This window comes from Oreochromis niloticus, linkage group LG3, assembly GCF_001858045.2.
Source record: "Oreochromis niloticus isolate F11D_XX linkage group LG3, O_niloticus_UMD_NMBU, whole genome shotgun sequence".
Classification (NCBI taxonomy): Eukaryota; Metazoa; Chordata; class Actinopteri; order Cichliformes; family Cichlidae; genus Oreochromis; species Oreochromis niloticus.
The window spans coordinates 50,903,564-50,922,043 of record NC_031967.2 but is presented as its reverse complement, the minus strand read 5'-3'; the positions used below and the strand labels follow the sequence as shown (position 1 = coordinate 50,922,043).

The window sequence follows — 18,480 nt, the reverse complement described above, 5'->3', positions numbered from 1 at the left end:
TACTACCTGCCCCGGGAATTCTCGCATGTTATCGCGATAACAGCGTATGTCCCCCCCTCGGCCAACGCAGATGCAGCCTGTGACACTCTCCACTCTGTGGTCAGCAGACTGCAAACACAATCTCCGAGAGCCCTTCTCATAATATCAGGGGACTTCAATCATGCCTCACTGGACTCCACACTGCCCACCTTCACCCAGTATGTGACCTGCCCAACCAGAGACAATAAAACACTGGACTTACTGTATGCCAATGCAGAAGAGGCACACAGTTCATCACCTCTCCCTCCCCTGGGCAGATCTGATCACAACCTGGTGCACCTTGTCCCTGTGTATGAGCCCTTAGTGCGCAGGGAGCCACCAGCCACCCGCACAGTGCAGAGATGGTCGGAGGAGAGCGAGGAGGCTCTTAAGGATTGTTTTGAGTCGACTGTGTGGGAGGTGATCTGTGACGACCACGGAGAGGACATCGACAGCCTTACTACATGCATTACTGACTATATTAATTTCTGTGTGGATAACACCGTACCTACCAGGACTGTACGGTGTTTCTCCAACAACAAACCTTGGATTACCACAGAAATTAAAGCCGTCCTCAAGCAGAAGAGGAGGGCCTTCAAATCCAGAGACAAAGAGGAGTTGAAAAGGGTGCAGAGAGAGTTGAGGGGACTGATAAGGAATGGGAAGGACAGCTACAGGCAGAAGATGGAGAACCAGCTTCAGCAAAATAACGTTGGTGAAGTCTGGAGAGGCCTCAGAACCATCTCGGGCCACAAACATCAGAACTCTCTGCCTGGGAGGGATGTGAGGTGGGCGAATGAACTGAATCATTTCTTCAACAGATTTGATTCAGCCATGAGGCAGTCTCCAACATCAGCTGCAGACTCACCCACCCCCACTGCTGCTGTTCCACCTCTGACACCTCAGACACTTCACACCTCCTCTATTCACCCTGCTCACTCCTCCCCACCCCCAACAACAGCATCCAATACACACTCAACACAAGGCTCCAGCCTGTCTCTCTCAACCACCCAGGTTAGGAGGGAACTGAGGAGGATTAATGGCAAGAAGGCAGCGGGTCCAGATGGCATCAGCTCAAGGGTCGTCAGGTCCTGCGCGGACCAACTGTGTGGGGTGATGGAGCACCTCTTCAACCTGAGCCTGAGGCTGGGACGAGTCCCACAGCTCTGGAAAACCTCCTGTGTTGTACCAGTGCCAAAGACTTCACGCCCCAAGGACCTCAACAGCTACAGGCCGGTGGCTCTGACATCCCACCTGATGAAGACCCTGGAGCGGTTGGTCCTGGCTCAGCTTCGGCGCCTTGTGAGCTCATCACTGGACCCACTTCAGTTTGCCTACCATCCTGGCATTGGAGCGGATGATGCCGTCATTCACCTCCTACATCGTTCCCTCGCTCACCTGGAGACCGCTGGGAGCACTGTGAGAATCATGTTCTTTGATTTCTCCAGTGCCTTCAACACTATTCTTCCCTCGGTTCTGAAGGACAAGCTGGAGAACTCTGGAGTGGACCATCACCTCACTACCTGGATTTTGGACTACCTCACCGACCGACCACAGTATGTGAGGACTCAGGGCTGTGTGTCGGACAGGGTCGTCTGCAGTACGGGGGCCCCACAGGGAACGGTTCTGGCTCCGTTCCTCTTCACCATCTACACTGCAGACTTCTCCCACAACTCCACCCAGTGCTTCCTGCAGAAGTTCTCTGAGGACTCTGCAATAGTCGGCCTCATCACTGATGGGGACGACAAGGAGTACAGAGGACTGACTCAGGACTTTGTGGACTGGTGCCAGCTGAACTACCTCCAGATCAAAGCCAGTAAAACCAAGGAGCTGGTGGTAGACTTCCGCAGGCACAAACATCCTCCACTGCAACCACTGAACATCCAAGGTATGGACATTGAGGCTGTGGACAGCTACAGGTACCTTGGTGTTCATCTGAACAACAAACTGGACTGGACTCATAACTCAGACGCCCTCTACAGGAAAGGGCAGAGCAGGCTGTACCTGTTGCGGAGACTCAGGTCGTTTGGAGTGGAGGGCCCACTCCTGAAGACCTTCTATGACTCTGTGGTGGCCTCAGCCATCTTTTACGGTGTGGTCTGCTGGGGTGGCAGCATCTCTGCTGGGGACAGGAAGAGACTGAACAGGCTGATCTGAAGGGCCAGCTCTGTTCTGGGATGCCCTCTGGACCCAGTGGAGGTGGTGAGTGACAGGAGAATGGCGGCGAAGCTGTCATCCCTGTTGGACAACATCTCCCAACCCATGCAGGAGACTCTGACAGCACTGAGCAGCTCCTTCAGTGGCAGGCTGCGGCACCCACGGTGTGGGACGGAGAGATTTCGCAGGTCTTTCCTCCCCACTGCTGTCAGACTCCACAACAAAGACTTTGGCAGCTGATCAAACACACACATCCACAAATGTGCAATAAGACTGCTATATGTGCAATTCTTTCTCTGACAAAGTTGTACTTTTGTATTTTCTTACTCAGTTGTATATAGTATTTGTATTCTATTTTATTCTATTGTATATATTATTCTATTTTTATTCTATTGTATACAGTATTTTATTTTATTTTATTTTATTGCATTCCAGTGTTTTCTAATTTCTGCTATATAACTTTGCACTTTTGCTGTAACAAAACAAATTTCCCACCTGTGGGACTAATAAAGGTCATCTTTATCTTTATCTTTTATCACGGGAGTTATAGGTGAAATCCGCATAGTCAGCTTTATTTTTTGCAATTATTATAGATGTTTTAAGGCTGTAAAACCCCTCACTAAGCACTTTATACACTTTTCTCAGACGGGTATGAACACTTTTCTCTCTTGTTTCTCACACTGTAGCAATTGAAGATTTATGTAAATTTGACAAGCTGAATGTATTTTGTACTGTACAGGAGACACGGCATGGAGGAGATTGATTGACAATGGTCTACACCCAGTCAGGACACAGAACACAATGCGTTGGGGAAAAAAAACATGCAAAATTGCACCCCCCCCCCCCCCAAAAAAAAAAAAAAAAATCAGCAAAACAGCAGGGCCACAAAAGTTATTTCAAAGAAAAGCTGTGATCACACAGAGACTCGATGAGGGCTTTTTTCTTTTAGCTGTTTCAGGAGGTTTCACTTATTGGGTCTCTTTTACAGAAAACTTTTAATGTGAAGGAGCAGCAGCAGGAAGTGTTAGTATTACATCAGCAGTGACTGAACTCATTTCGAACAGTAGCTCTAATCACAGCAAAGAGATCAGTGAAAAGCCAGTTTGATAAAAGCTTCACACTTCACACACAGCTGCTGATTCACAGCTGGATTATTTGATGAATCCGGTTTCAATAAAACCCCTTCTGTTTGTTTGGCTGGCGTTTCCTGTAGCGCCACCATCAGGTTTTTCTCTGAGGTGTCTTGAATATGAGAGCTCCCCCTGGAGTCTGCAGCCCTCATCAGCAGTTCATTAAGATGTATGTTTTTGACCAGGATACTGTATGTCCTTCAATGCACATATTGTACTCAGCCCTAACAAATATGGTATCTAACCAGATTCTTACTCTGGATGGCATTACCTTGGCCTCCAGTAACACTGTGAGGAACCTTGGAGTCATTTTTGACCAGGACATGTCCTTCAACGCACATATTAAACAAATATGTAAGACTGCTTTCTTCCATTTGCGCAACATCTCAAAAGTTAGAAATATCCTGTCTCAGAGTGACGCTGAAAAACTAGTTCATGCATTTATTACTTCCAGGCTGGACTACTGTAATTCATTATTATCAGGATGTCCTAAAAACTCGCTGAAAAGCCTTCAGCTAATCCAAAATGCTGCAGCAAGAGTCCTGACAGGGACTAGAAAGAGAAAGCAGATTTCTCCTGTTTTGGCTTCCCTTCATTGGCTTCCTGTTAAATCCAGAATTGAATTCAAAATCCTGCTCCTCACATACAAGGTCTTAAATAATCAGGCCCCATCTTATCTTAATGACCTTGTAGTACCATATCACCCTATTAGAGCACTTCGCTCTTGCACTGCAAAGTAGCAAACTGCCATGAACAATCCCAAATCACACCCATATAAAGTTGTGTTGAGCTTAAATTTGGGTATAAAAATGTGAATTCAGTCATTTTTGGTTTTAAAACAAAGTCTCCAACAGATTTCTAAAATAATTGTGTTTTCTTGTTTTTATAAAAGCTCCTCTAATAAATTTGCTTAGGACTAAAATGTTATAAAGTTAATAAATCCCAGTGAGCCCAGACTCAGCTAAAATTTTAAAACATCAACAGTGAACTGTTAATAAAATGGTTGTTACATTTAAAAACCTTTCTCAGTCTGTCCCTGTTTTCTTTTTATTCTCTATCATCTCTTTCTGATAAATTTGTCCTGAAACAAACTAACAAGACAGACAAAATGTTTTAATGATATGACATAACTAAATAAAATTCTATGATACTGCACTGGAGAAGAAACTATACAGTTTTTAATCTAGCGTGTTTAGAATAAATATGTGAGTGTGCCAGTTAAACTCTACTATGCACACCTCAGCTGCAACTGTTTAGGGAATAATTCTTCTCTTTAGTGTCATCCCAGGTCTCTAATCTAGTAATAAAATAAAAACTTACCTGAATGCCACAAGTCACATAAAGATGTCTTCAGGTGCTATCCATAGTTGCATTTGATGATGACAAGCAAGGAAGTACAAAAACATCTGATAGCAGGGAGCCCTCAACTGGTGAAGCTCTGACACAGCAGCTATAGAAGGATACAGCTAAAGATGAAGAACATTAGGAAAGATGAGGCAAAATAAGTTGTCTCGTTTGTTTATTGATGGTTTACTGATAGGGTATATTTAAGATCTTTGTTTAAATAACATTTGGTGGTACTGTGAGGTCAATGACCCTTTCAGTCAGAATTAAAGGAGACAGCTGGGGCCCCTTAGGGAGGTCATGTCTCTGTGACTGTCACTGCAGACTTTGTACATTGCTACTGCTGCAGTTTGTCAGTCCTCAGGGGCCCTCTGCTGGCCCTACTGCCCTGGGGCACCTAGTAGTTACCTGCCTTACTTGGTGGCACCTCTGCATGCACCAAGAATTTAAAGAATTTAAAGAAATGTAAATGATTTGAATCATTCAAATCCTAATCCTTTGGAGTCGTGTCAGGAAAGGTATCTGCCAAATCTTCCAAACTAAAACACGCAAATTTACTTGCTGTGGTGACCCATTGTGAATAAGGAAGCAGATGACATCACATAAAAAGCTGGCAACACATCTTTAACGCTATGACCAGTGGTGGCTAGTGGTACAAATGTTGGCGCTGGGAATAACTGGGTCCGACTGATTCCAATGTAAAGCCTTTTACAGGTTAGGAAAAAAATCTCCAAATACAAAATCAGCACACTGTAATATTTCTTAAACCTTTGCAATAAGAAAACAAAAACTTTAAAAACACAAATATCCAGACTGTGCACATATTTGTGTGGTCAAAGTCATCCAAGTCTCTTATGCTCTCTGCATTCAAATTCAATATTCTTCAAGACAAGAGCGATTATAACATTCTTAAACAAGGCAGGTAATCCATCTAATTGGTAAGGAACAAATTCCAAGCTCCAATTGAAACTCAGCCACAGACCCTAGTGACTGAAAAACTATTGGTCTGTCCACAGACTCCCATTTGGCTGACATTTGGTTGATACATAATTATATTATTCCCAAGAACGTAATGTATAATGTAAAGAAGTTTGCACAATAAATGGATTCAGTGACATATTGTGACATCCGGTTTTTTTTTGTTTGTTTGTTTTGTTTTGTTTTTTAAATACTGAGATTTATTGAAATCAAATTCCCCAGTATAGGATACTTTTGAATATACACTTTATTGTATGTAAATGTGGGCAAAAATTTGAGAGACCTCTTGGTGCATGCTGAGTTTGTATATGACGCCAAATTGGTGTATTTTTAAAATCTGATTAATGGCATATGCATGTGAAATGTGCTAATCAGTTAATTCTGAATCAATTAGTTCTGCCTGATGGTCAAATCACCTTTCCACTCTCCTTTGACTATGATGGCCTGGATGACTGAGAACCTTCACAGACATACTCCTGAGGATATCTTTGGATGGGACTGAAACATCGGAGGATTTAAAAGATTATGAGATGTATCTTGAGGAGATAAAATCAGCAAATGTATCTAAACTCACTTATCTGGTACCCGAGTTGGACAAGTCACATTTCTTTCTAAGTTAGCTTTATGAACTAACCATCCCCAGATTTGTGCACCACAGATAAGAGAACACTTGAACAGGTTGCCAGCTTTAATATTTGGTTGTTCGGCTCCTATATATAAACATTTGGTTTATATTCATGCCATCAGATATGAGCCCACATTTTGTACATCTGAAAACCTGACATTATTCATTAAAGCTTAGTGGAGGGAACCTGTTAAACTTACACCTGAGACCACTGACTGCAAGATGGCATATAATAATTGATAACCTTAAATTGGGCCACCTTTACAGGCTATGCAACTAATTTTGTGCTAAACAGTCTCCTTCAATCCATGTCACAAAGCAACATGCATAATTGTTTGCAAAGATACATTTAGCCCTAATTACTACATTCTGAGACAAACTCTGTGACTACAGAATTTCTTCAGGACGTCTTCATTTATTTTGCTATTTTCTTGTGACATCATCCCTTAAAGCTAACTGCACAAGCTTGTGAATGATCTCTTTTTAGTCGCAGTGAAGTGAGGGAAATCTCTCTAACTCACATCAGCCCATCTGCTCTGGACTGTGTTTGTACTCATATATGTTGTCTGTCATGCCAGCATGAAATATGATGAGTGAGTGATTTTAAAATGGTCAAATAAAAATCTGAGTGTGTTTGTGGCCTAAATTCACTGGATGTTTCATAACTCGTCTGAAGAATTACTGTAAGAAGGTCAGGTTTCCTGTCACTGCTTTTAAAAAGAACCACAAAGCAGCTAGACCCGAGGAAGGCGGTGGGTGTGACTGCTTACATCTCTGTATGGCACCATGGGTCAAATGTCTCTACGACTCCTCTGTAAGTACGAAAAGCTTTATTTACCTACATTTACAGCTTGATGAAAAAGAGCGGCACAATTAAATAAAATTTGACTCACAGAAAGTTTCTAAATTAAACTTTTGCTTCATTAAACGGTTTAAAAATCAGGTTTAGCGATCAAACCACAGCAGTGTTGAATTACTTTCTCACCTACATCTATAACCTACATCCTGTCCCTGAAAAACACTTTCTGTTTGTCACTGCTGCTTTTTTTTCCTTTTCATTTGGAGTTTGAAGCAAAACTTCACTGAAGCTCACTGAAACTTTGCCTCTCTTTGCAGTTCTGACCTCACTGATCTGCTGCACAACAAACCAAGGTTAGTGAACCTGTTATAGGACATTGAAAAGTTAAAGGTGAAACGGGAAGTTTTTGGTGCTGAACATTGCGCTGTTCTAAAAAAAAGAAGTCACAACAGAATGAAGTGGATCCAATAATGAGCAGAATAACCTGCAGAATGTAATGTTTAATACATTTATCAACGCTTCTTCATAATCAGCACCCTGATTTAACCAGAAATACCCAAAAATTATGGTAAAAGTTTAAAAAAAAAAAAAATCCTCTTTAGTTTCATTCAGACAGACCTTCAGAATTATATCTGCACAGCCAGCAGCTGGTCAACTAAAGAGCCAACTTCAACCTGCAAGCATCTGTGAGGCTTAAATAAATAAAATATGTTAACTGGGTGGTGTTTTACCATCTGATAAACCTTCCAACTCATTAATCCATTGCTACACTCTTGTATAGTTTTTTTCTTCTGCACCTCAAATAAACCGAAAACAAAGTCTCTGATATTTATTTAAAACCCAGACTCGCTCATGTTTCTCAGCTCGTCTGACTGTGAGTCCCAGCAGCTCTCAGCTGTTCTACGGAGACTTTGTGTCTCTGAGCTGTGAGGAGGACGACAGCTCTGCTGGATGGACTCTGAGGAGAAACACAACCTTTGAAACCAGGACTCAGTGTGGAGATGGGTGGGGAACACCAGCTGGCTCGTCCTGTAACATCAGTTACGTTGACCCGCTGGACAGCGGGGTTTACTGGTGTGAGTCCAGAGAGAAAGCAACAAGCAAGAGCATCCACCTGACAGTCAGTGGTAAGCTCAGCACATACAGGGGTGTGAAAAGTGTTTGCTCCCTTCCTGATTTCATTTTTTCTGTATGTTTGTCACACTTAAATGTTTCAAATCAAACAAATTTAAATATTAGACAAAAAATAACACAACTAAAATACAAAATGCAGTTTCTAAATGAAGGGAAAAAATATACAAACCTACATGGCCCTGTAGGAAAAAGTTATTGCCCCCTAAACACTAATCTAACACTAATCACACTAGCACCACCATACTTTACTGTTGGTATGATGTTCCTTTTCTTAGATGCTGTTAATTTTATGCCAGATGTAAGAGAGCACACATCTTTGACTAGTTGCTTCCTTATGGTAGAATTGTGAATTCTGACTTTAACTGAGGCACATGAAGTCTGCAGTTCTGTGGATGTTTTTCTGATGTCTTTCGCGACCTCTTCGATGAGTTGCAGCACTCTTAGGGTAATTTTGGCCACTCCTGGGGATATTCACCACTGTTCCATGTTTTTGGCATTTGCAGATAATAGCTTTCTCTCTGGTTCACTGGAGTCCCACAGCTTCAGAAATTGCTTTATAACCTTTTCCAAACTGAGAGATTTCAAATGCTTTGTTTTTGATTTGCTCCTGAATTTCCTTGGATCCTGGCATAATGTCTGGCTTTTGAGGATCTTGTGATCTACTCCATTTGTCAGGCAGTTGCTACTTAAATTATTTCTTTATCTAAAAAAGGTGTGACGGTAATCAGGGTTTCCAAAGATATGATACACCACAATTAACTTTTCACACAGACCATGTAGGTTTAGATTTTTTATCCTCTTAATAATAAACACCTTCATTTAGAAACTGTATTTTCTCTTTACTTGTGTTGTCTTTGTCTAATATTTAAATTTGTTTGATGATCTGAAAGTGTGACAAAATATATGAACTCAGGAAGGCAGTAAACACTTTTTCAACCCATTGTACATATAATTTTTATTTATTTACTTATTATATTATCAGGATTTCCATCATTATTACCAGAGTTATGAGTCTTTGAAGGACATTGAGCTTAGCAGGAAATTGGTACTTTTTGAGTCACCTTATCTTTACAGAATGTTTGAGTCTCCATAACATTTAAGTAAAGAAGACAGTCTTAAGATCTTTTGGGGATAAAAAAAACATCTTTGAATGCTGTTGAAACTGCACATACTCCAAGTGAATTTCAGCCCACTCTTATATTATTCTGGGGGTCTGTGACTCTGAAATATATAAACGTCATAGTATGAGGTTCAAACATTGCAATGGCTTCAAATAGTTACTGTTAAAGTTATTGGTTATTTTTGTTTTTTTAATCAGCTGATTCTGAAGTTGTGAGGTGGAACGTTTTTCAGATTTGACTTATGGAATGATCCCACAGCCATTCTTCTAAGTTAGCCCTCTGCTACTTTCATGCTCTTATTGTGTACTTAGATAAGGGGGGAAGTGTGTATCACGCTTTAGCCCTTAAAGTTGGTACCTGTGGATCAGAGTGTGGAGTTAGTGTTGATGAAGCTGTGTGTAAATGGATGAAATGCTGTAGTTTGTCTCTGTGTTGAGGTGGATCAGTGATCCTGCAGAGTCCTGTCCTCCCTGTGATGGAGGGAGATGACGTCACTCTGCTCTGTAAAACAAAGACCACTCCCTCCAACCTCCCAGCTGCTTTCTATAAAGATGGCTCCCTCATCAGGAAGCAGCCTACAGGTCACATGACCATCCAGCATGTTTCCAGGTCTGATGAAGGCCTCTACAAGTGTGACATCAGCGGTCATGGACAGTCTCCATCCAGCTGGATCACTGTCACAGGTGAGGAGCTTCACTCTGATTATCACTCTTATTTTATCCACGTATTTACTGTAACAGGTGGGATTCTCTCTGCAGGTGAACTTAAAATAACTGCATCTGCTCCTGACTCACCTCTTTCACCTGAGCCCACCTCCCCCCAACTTGTGTTCATACTGATATGGTACCTCATGGTGTTCTGTCCGTACTTCATCTCCACTCTCCTCTTGGTTTCTTTATATCGACACAGAACCACAGGTAACACTCTGAATCGTTCATTGATCAATCAATATGCTGACAATTAACTCATCTCTCTGAACTCTTCATGTGTGTATTCTGTTTTTATTTTATTTATAAAAACATATCTATTATATTATTTATATTCTACCTTTTCTGACTGCAGGTCAGATGCTAAAGTCTCATGCCCAGCCTAAGCATGGATTTGACAACAATTATGATGATGGCATCCATGCTGTCACCACAGAGCATCACTTTTGATTTTCTACACTAAAATGTGATTTTAAAAAGAGACTTGACCTTTAGATAGAGCTAAAGATCAAGTCTCTTTTTAGAGTCACATTTTAGTCCAGCTAAGGGTTACTAGAGCCTATCCCAGCTGCCACAGAGTGAGAGGTGGAGTACACCCTGAACAGTTTGCCAATCTTTTGCAGGGCTAACAATGAGAGACAGACAACCATTTACAAATGGAATTTAGAATTACTAGCTAACCTAACCCCACTAACTGCATGTCTTTGGACTGTGGGAGGAGCGGGAGTACCTAGAGAGAAACTGCAAAAAAAAAAACAACAACAACACAGATGGCATATTTGAACCCATGACCTTCTTGCTGTGAGGAAACAGGGCTAACCACTGCAGTACCTTTAAACTGAAAGCTTTTACTTTGTGCATTGTGTTTGTATTAGTTTTTATGCCACTTTTAGGGTGTTTTTCTTCTACTTCTATATTTTTTTCAACCTTTTGTAGTCTTTTGAATCCTGTATTGGTCATTTTATTGTTCTTTCATATCATTGTTGTAGTTTTGGCTCTAAATAATTTTTTTTATTACACCATTAAGTGCATCTGCACAACAAATGTGAAATAAAAATATATTTTTGTATGTTTCTGTAGTTATTGTCATTACTTTATTCACTATTTCGATTATTTTTTCTCTTAATAAATTTTCTTTGGACTAGTTAGTGTGTTTTTTACAATATGTATATGTATCCCACATTTTTATTCGATTTTACAGTTTTATGCAGCTAAAATTGAAAATGTTAAAGGAATTATAATACATTGATTAAAAAAAATTTGAAGATCATTTTACGTCATTTTCATATAATGATATCTCGTTTTTTTACGTTCTCATTGATTAAAGCTTATTACGGCTTCTGTAAAAAAAAAATTAAAAATCGACGCACAAAAGAGGACGGCTGAGGTGACCCGGGAACGTTTGTGACGGTCTCTGTTTCTAGTAGGAGAAAATGAAACGGGCACCAAAACCGGAAACGCTCTCAGATTGTAAACAATGCTGCGAGTGACTAAGTATTTGATATAAACATTAGAGCAGTGGTTGCGGTGATGAGCGGAAACACAGCGGACCGTTTGGCTGACATGCCTAAAGCCGAGGCACTGCGGGAGTTTGTTACAGAGAAGCTCGCCGCCGCCTCCCGGGAGATCTTAGCGGCTGTGGACAGACTGGTGGCCGGGTACGAGGAGGAGGCTTCGGGCTTCAGACAGGAGATCGACCGGCAGAAGAGACAGCTGGAGCTTCTACCGCATGAAGCCACGCTAAACAAAGCGGGTGGGTCATTTTCTTTGTAGCATATAAACGAGAATTCAGCAAGCCTGTTCTCAAAGTGATCTCCCTGTTGGAGCTCAGTCTGGGGGGAGTTGTCTTTTCTCCTCGTCTTTCCTCATGTTGTACATTTTTCCATTGTTCGTTTCCGGGTCGCTGCTCGTGCGGCTGACCGGCCAGCTACCTAGCCTGAACTGTCTCCCCAATGTGATGTTTGTGTATTGTATGTACGGTCGGCAAGGTCAGTGTCTTAGTTGCCCCTTGGGGATAAATAGTCTTCTGAAGTATGTGTTTTTTCCCAGCCATGTTTGTCTTTATACCATTTATTTTCATTTCATTTTCATTTTTCATTTCTTTATTTATTTCACACATTTTATATTCGCAGTATTAACAGCCCGGCAGCCATGTTTGTGTTAACTGTGTACAATCATGTCCTTTACACTTTTAAAATTGATTCTGAATGGCAGAATAGTAGATTTTGTAATTGAAGTCTGGCATGTGTGGTCTATAACATTAAAAGCAGAGCATCGTAGACAATAATATTAATACAAGCTAAGATAAGATAAACCTTTATTAGTCCCACATGTGTTGTGTCATAGCAGAGAGTGGACAGCGCAAGTAGCAAAACTTAAGAAAAACAATGGAATAGGATAAGATAAGAATAAAACAATTCTGTTTTCAAAGAGGCTCTTCTACTTTGTTCTTGTTTTCTTCAGGATCAAAGTGCAGCAGGACCTTCAGTCCTGTTGAGGAAGAGGAGGGTGAGAAAGAAGAGTCTCATGAGAATCTGCAGACGGCGGACATAACCGGTCCATCAAGGTTGAAAATGAACCATCCTTACCTGTATATTGAATTATTTCCATTTCAATATTGGCCATTTCAGACTGTAATTAGCCTGTGGATGATCTCTGTCTTTAAGGTCTTCACCACACCAGTGTGAGACAGAAAGAAGAAATCTTGCCAGAGCTCAGAACCACATAGACCTCAAGATCAGCATCCTGGAGCACTCTCAGACCAGCCTGCTCTTTAAAAATGGTAATAAGTATTTCAATGTAATAAAAAGTATAAAAAGAATATATATATAAAAATAAAAAAGTTAAAAAATGGTAACAAGTTAATTAACTAGCCCCTCCCATAACCCTTTCTTGAGCCACAGCACATTTTTTTAGGATTAAAAGTATCCTGCAGCACATCGCTACCCAAAAATGTTACACACGACAGATTGCAGTGGCAATTTAGTTTCTCACTTTATTCATACTCAGTGTACTCACAGTCTCTCTCTATTTTTAGTTTTTATGGCAGCCATGCTTGAAAAGCCCAGGATTACTCTTAGTAGGCAGTAGTTAATGCATTCACATACTTGAGTGTCTATACCAGCCTCCTGGTGGGGGAGGCTGGTACAATACAAAGCTTTAAACCATGGTCTTGTCTCAGTGTAAGTAGTTTTACTGCAGTGCTGTGCTGCACAGCAACTATCAAACCTCCACATGGGAGCAATGAGGCCTTACGCGCCATATCAAGTTCCTCACATAAAGTTGGAAATACAGTGGTTCCTCGTTTATCTGGGGAATTACGTTCCAAAAATAACCCGCGATAGGTGAAATCTGTGTAGTAGCCAACTTTATTTTTTACAATTATGATAGATGTTTGAAGGCTGTAAAACCCCTCACTACACATTATACACTTTTCTCAGACAGGCATGAACATTTTCACACTTTTCTCTCTTGGTTAAACACTCTCAAAGTTCAAACCTTTGTAGAAAAAAAAGGTCCAGTGTTATAGAATGAAACCAAAGTTGCCTTTGATGGTGCAAAACATTCCATCAGCATAGTTGTGTTTGTTGGGGAAAAAACTTACAAACATACAGTACAGCACTTCAGAGTCACACTGCTAGCAATCGAAGATTTATGTAAATTTGACAAACTGAACACATTCTGTACTGTACAGGAGATAATGCACAAGATTGATTGACACTGATCTACAGCCAATCAGGAAGCAGAACAGAGCGCAGTGTAAAAAAAACAAACAAAAAAAAACAACAGCATGCAAAACTGCACACAAAAAAATCCGCGAAACAGCGAGTCCGCGAAAAGTGAACCGCGTTATAGCGACGGACCACTGTATGGGTCTTTTTAGAGATTTTTTTTTTTACATTTTATGCTTGACCATCTCTGATTTACATGAGTTTTATGTAAATTTATATGTAATATTTGCTGTTTTTTTTTAATGTTCATATATCAAATACTTTTCAAGATACAATTTATTTTTATTTTTATTTTGAAAATTGGTCCAGTGACAGACTTCTGTTACGGTTTTTTTCGCATCATTTGAATGTAACACATTTTGAAACTTGGTCTCTCAACTCAGAGAAACACCTATTTTATACCATATCTCACTGTGTTGTTCATCTTCCACCTTCATGGCTGAATTAAATAAAAAGAGAATTTTATATTAAAAAGCTAATCCTTTGGAGTTTTCCACTGGAGGAGCTAAGTGCAAAATGAAGACGCAACTCTGAAAGCTTTAAGGACCTTTGGCAGGACCAGTGATCTACATCCCTAAAGGAGAGTAAATTCACTGGAAATATTAATGTCACAATCTCTTCTTTTTTTCTTTTCTTTTTTTTTTTTAAACTTTTTTTTACTAACTATGTCGTCACTATTTACTGTAAATGTTTTTTATTTTTAAAAATGTTAAAGGGTCAAGTGTAAAAAGCTAAGCAGCTGTTTCTATGCTCCCCTATCTGTTAGTCCTGAAGAAATGTCCAGTCCTGAAGCTGAAGTGTCCGCGGGGACAGCAAGAGGCGGACTTCCTGAACCTGCTTAGATCCACCTGCCCGCAGCTGGCCGGAGACAACAAACCTTTTGACATCTTAACGTTGGACAAGAAGCGTAAATTACAACCTCTGAAACTAGAGACGCTGACGCCAGAGGAGATCCACAGAAGCATTACGGGATGGGGGCGGTCTACGGTCTACATTCGACTGAAGGTAGTTTAGACTCTGTAACCTTTGAGATGGAACAGCACTTTTTTTTTATTAAGCAGTATTTCTTTTACGTTGTTAGTGCTGAGTGTTTTTTTTTTTTTGTTGCTTTTTTCAGACTCAAGAGGTGCATCAGCCCAGAGAAGAAGACCTTCATCGTCTTCAAACTGAAAACATGAACTCTGCTGTCTTAACTAATGATGAGACCAGACAACAGACAAGGTAACTCACAAAAAAGTATCGCCTAGTGCTGTAAAATATCTGGACAATCAACACATGTTTTGGATGTTACGGATCGGCTCATGATTGTTGCTCCAGTTCATCCCATTCGTGTTTGCTTTGGTTGAGTTTACGACACTGCCACACCGAACTGGAAAAATATTTTGTTAAGGTTCTGGTTTTGTTAATTTGGAGATTATCATGTTTCAATCTGGAAAGTGAGACGTTCCAAACATGTGTCAGTGAGGCGTTATGTGAGTAGTGAGGCATGAAATATAACCAAACAAATGCAAATGGAGTAACAAATTGGTGAATTTGAAGGTTTCTTGGATGCTAAAATCCAGTCATTTGGAACCCATTTTCTAGTATGCTGACTTAGTCACTGGTGCAAGTGTCAATTTTTGGGGGTCTCATTGAATAGCCGGCAGATATCCAAGCTAGGGCTTCCTGTTTTGTTCATCAGCCAGCCTTTACAAATACAAAGTCATTGTCAGCTGATGACCATTAAGGGCTTTTGGTGACCCTATGTGTCCAGTGATTATTTAGTCCAATCAAAATTTAGGCTCAGCTGATAGCAGCATGTCTTTTAACTGTAGCCAAGTTAAAAATTAAGCTTGCCTCAAGTTAGTCCATGTAAGTGCAGAAAAGGCAAGGTACTTAAAATGAACATCTTTCATTCTGTCAGTCCAAAAGTGGACTTGGCAGCCAGTTATGAGTCTTAAAGGTCTGAAGCTTTTGTGCCTTAAACTCTTTCTAACTTTGGTTAAGGGCAGTATTAGATTTGAGATAAGATTGGTGAACTCTCCACAGTGAACTTTGCCTCTCGCCCCACTCGGACTGGAAACTCGACCACAATCTTGATGAAAATGGATGGATAATAGCATATATCCAGCTTGCTGTGACTCTCGTGCATTTTTCAGTGCCTCGGTTAGCAGATTGTTTAGTGTGTCTGCTTCGAGAGGAGTGGGCAGAATATGCCTCAGCCTAGAGTGCCAAGGAGTGCAAGAACAGTGAAGAAAGGCTTTTACTTGGCTTTAAATATTTGTTCCCAGCAAAATTAGATTTTGTACTTAAAAAATTTCAAAATATCTTCAGGTTTCACGTTTGGCTGTGTAGCACTGGCTTATTATACTGTACTCTATTGTAATGTAGACTTTAAACCCGGTTAATTTTTGCTTCTGGTTTCTACAGCAGCCTTGCCCAAGAGATTGACGGCAGCAAATCAGAGATTGCGTCTGGCAGAGAAGAAAATGAGATAGAAATGGGAGAAGCTGATAGTGAAGAACCAGCTGCAGATCTTATAGCCGGCTCTGCAGCTGAGGGGAAAGAAAGTTTCAGGAACTGCAACAAAAGGAAAGAAGAAAAAGTAGAAGGGAATGAGAAGTCCAAAAATGAACTGAAGAGATGTGATTCTAAAATGCAGTCTAGGATGTCAAAAAAGCAAAAGATCAGACATCCTGGCATCACTCGGACTAAGACTGAGAAAAGTGTTGCTAATCTTTCCTGCTTGGTCTGTGGAGCTCTGCACATGTCAGAAGTTATGCTTGTTAAACATGCCTGGAGTCACGGAAACGATCCAGGAAGTGTTTGCGGAGCATGTGGAGAGCGCTCAGAGTCTGTGGAGGTCTTAAAGGATCATCTTCAAAGTCGACACAAAACTGATGACTGTCACATCTGTGGAGAGTCTTTCCTTAGTGCTCTCAGCCTCGACGAGCACGTAGCCTGCCACTCAGGGGAGAAACCATACAAATGTGATGTTTGCCATAATGAATTTGCACTAAAGGCTTCCCTGGAGGATCATCGAAAACTTCACGAGGAGGGGAAGCGCCACAAATGTCACATCTGTCATAAAGTGTTTGAACTCAAAGAGCAGTTAAAGGCTCATCACAGGACTCACACCAACAGGAAGACACACCTCTGCGGTGTGTGCGGTAAATCCCTCTGCGACTACAGATCGTTATCCCGCCACAAAATGACCCATTCTGGGGAAAGACCCCACGGCTGTAAGATTTGTGGGAGGCGTTTTAAACTTCCTGGGACTCTGAGGCAACACGAGAAGATTCACACAAACAGAGAGAGGTCATATCTCTGTGACATTTGCTGCAAAATGTTCCTGACTAGTGCGCAGCTGGAGATCCACATGAGGATTCATACCAACGAAAAGCCGTATCACTGCAGCGAGTGTGGCAAGGGATTCAGCACCAAGGGCCCGTTGACCGTTCACAAGCGGGTCCACAGCGGCGAGACGCCCTACCACTGCCCAGACTGTGGCTGGTCCTTCAAACGCAAGACCAACCTAGACAACCACTTAGTGCTTCACTCAGGCATCAAGCCATTTGTGTGCGGGATTTGTGGGAAAGCTTGCGCACGAAAAGAATACTTGACTGTTCACATGAGGACCCACAATGGAGAGAGACCATACAAGTGTACCCTCTGTGACAAAGCCTTTACTCAGAGCCATTGTCTAAAAACACACATGAAGAGCCACCAGGCACCAGGATCTGCAACGTAACACCTAAAAGTTCTGGTTTGATTTTTTGTTTTTAAACATCCACACGTCGAATCTCTCTTCAGCTTATCAAATTCGGGGGTCGCAAGGAGGCTGGAGCCTATCCCAGCTACCGTAGAGTGAGAGGAAGGATACATCCTGGACAGGTCACTAGTCTATCACAGGCTGTTTAAACAGAACAGTGAAAGTTAACTTATTTGCCTTTAGCTTTATTTATTGTTGTTTTACATTAATAAACGTGTACATGTATTAGCCCTGTGAGACGTCTCTAATAAAACCTTTGCTACAATCGTTATTGTACTGTGTATCTTTCAGTGTTGCTGCACTTACAACAGAGGATGTGCAGTCAAACCTTTTAAGGCTGTCATCCTGTGACATAAAATAAATTTGTATAGTAATGCTAGTAAGATTTATAAAATGATAGCCACTTTTTAGACTTTATGAGCCTAAATCACAGAGCTCACTTAGGTTTTTAACCTAGCTTCTTAGAAATTCTTTTACTTTGTGTACTGACCTCTGGATATTTTTTAAACTTGAACAGGCTGCAGCCATGTGGCTCCATAGTGTAGTGGTTGAAAACACTTGCTGGTTCAATTCTATGAATCTCCTTTGGGGTTTTGTCAGGAAGAGTACCTGGTGTAAAACTGCCAAATCAAGCAGAGCTACCGAATGTGATAAGGCCGTGACTGAAAGTAGCTTTGTACAGGATGCAGCCACTCAAACTGTTGCGATTGTCACGTTTCCACCATTAAATTATTCAAAATTGAAATTTCATCCACAGGCATCAAGAGTAAAGCAGGCGGTGCTTCAGTAGTAATAGATGCCCTTTTGAGAGTCTCAGTAAAGCTCTGAATATAACAGGGATTTTGATAACCTTGTCATATGTAGCTCATCTACCCTTGTTAGTCATGAGAAACTTCTTTCACAATGTTTCTTGAGTATCTTCTAAAGTAAAAGCTTCTTACAGCTGCTCCCTTATTCACGACAGGTCGCCCTTCATGTTCGATTT

General features: G+C 41.0%; 2 protein-coding genes across 3 annotated transcripts; both read left to right on the top strand.

Annotated features, from left to right (window-relative positions):
- Window positions 1-6,975: 6,975 nt before the first annotated feature.
- LOC102083330 (Fc receptor-like protein 5) lies at window positions 6,976-11,082 on the top strand. The gene is made up of 6 exons (XM_025902092.1): window positions 6,976-7,066; window positions 7,369-7,404; window positions 7,915-8,178; window positions 9,744-9,989; window positions 10,065-10,223; window positions 10,369-11,082. Exons 1-6 carry the CDS (start codon window positions 7,039-7,041, stop codon window positions 10,461-10,463), a joined length of 828 nt encoding a protein of 275 aa, XP_025757877.1. The 5' UTR covers window positions 6,976-7,038; the 3' UTR covers window positions 10,464-11,082.
- A 342-nt stretch (window positions 11,083-11,424) lies between these two features.
- LOC102083228 (zinc finger protein 485) lies at window positions 11,425-17,762 on the top strand. 2 transcript variants are annotated; one of them, XM_005460150.4, is made up of 6 exons: window positions 11,425-11,766; window positions 12,477-12,579; window positions 12,680-12,795; window positions 14,511-14,749; window positions 14,862-14,965; window positions 16,154-17,762. In XM_005460150.4, the coding sequence occupies exons 1-6, from the start codon at window positions 11,544-11,546 to the stop codon at window positions 17,472-17,474; spliced, it is 2,106 nt and encodes a 701-aa protein (XP_005460207.1). In that variant the 5' UTR covers window positions 11,425-11,543; the 3' UTR covers window positions 17,475-17,762. The 2 variants fall into 2 exon arrangements, with proteins under 2 accessions (XP_005460207.1, XP_019215804.1); XM_019360259.2 differs by lacking the exon at window positions 11,425-11,766 and adding an exon at window positions 11,782-12,001.
- The last annotated feature ends 718 nt before the right edge of the window (window positions 17,763-18,480 follow it).

Coding starts and splice junctions, on each gene's coding strand:
- LOC102083330 (XM_025902092.1), top strand. CDS start 7,039: ATGGGTCAAATGTCTCTACGACTCCTCT. Junction 7,067..7,368: donor AATGTCTCTACGACTCCTCT/GTAAGTACGAAA, acceptor CTCTCTTTGCAG/TTCTGACCTCACTGATCTGC. Junction 9,990..10,064: donor CAGCTGGATCACTGTCACAG/GTGAGGAGCTTC, acceptor TTCTCTCTGCAG/GTGAACTTAAAATAACTGCA.
- LOC102083228 (XM_005460150.4), top strand. CDS start 11,544: ATGAGCGGAAACACAGCGGACCGTTTGGCTGACATGCCTAAAGCCGAG. Junction 12,580..12,679: donor GACATAACCGGTCCATCAAG/GTTGAAAATGAA, acceptor TCTGTCTTTAAG/GTCTTCACCACACCAGTGTG. Junction 14,966..16,153: donor GAGACCAGACAACAGACAAG/GTAACTCACAAA, acceptor TGGTTTCTACAG/CAGCCTTGCCCAAGAGATTG.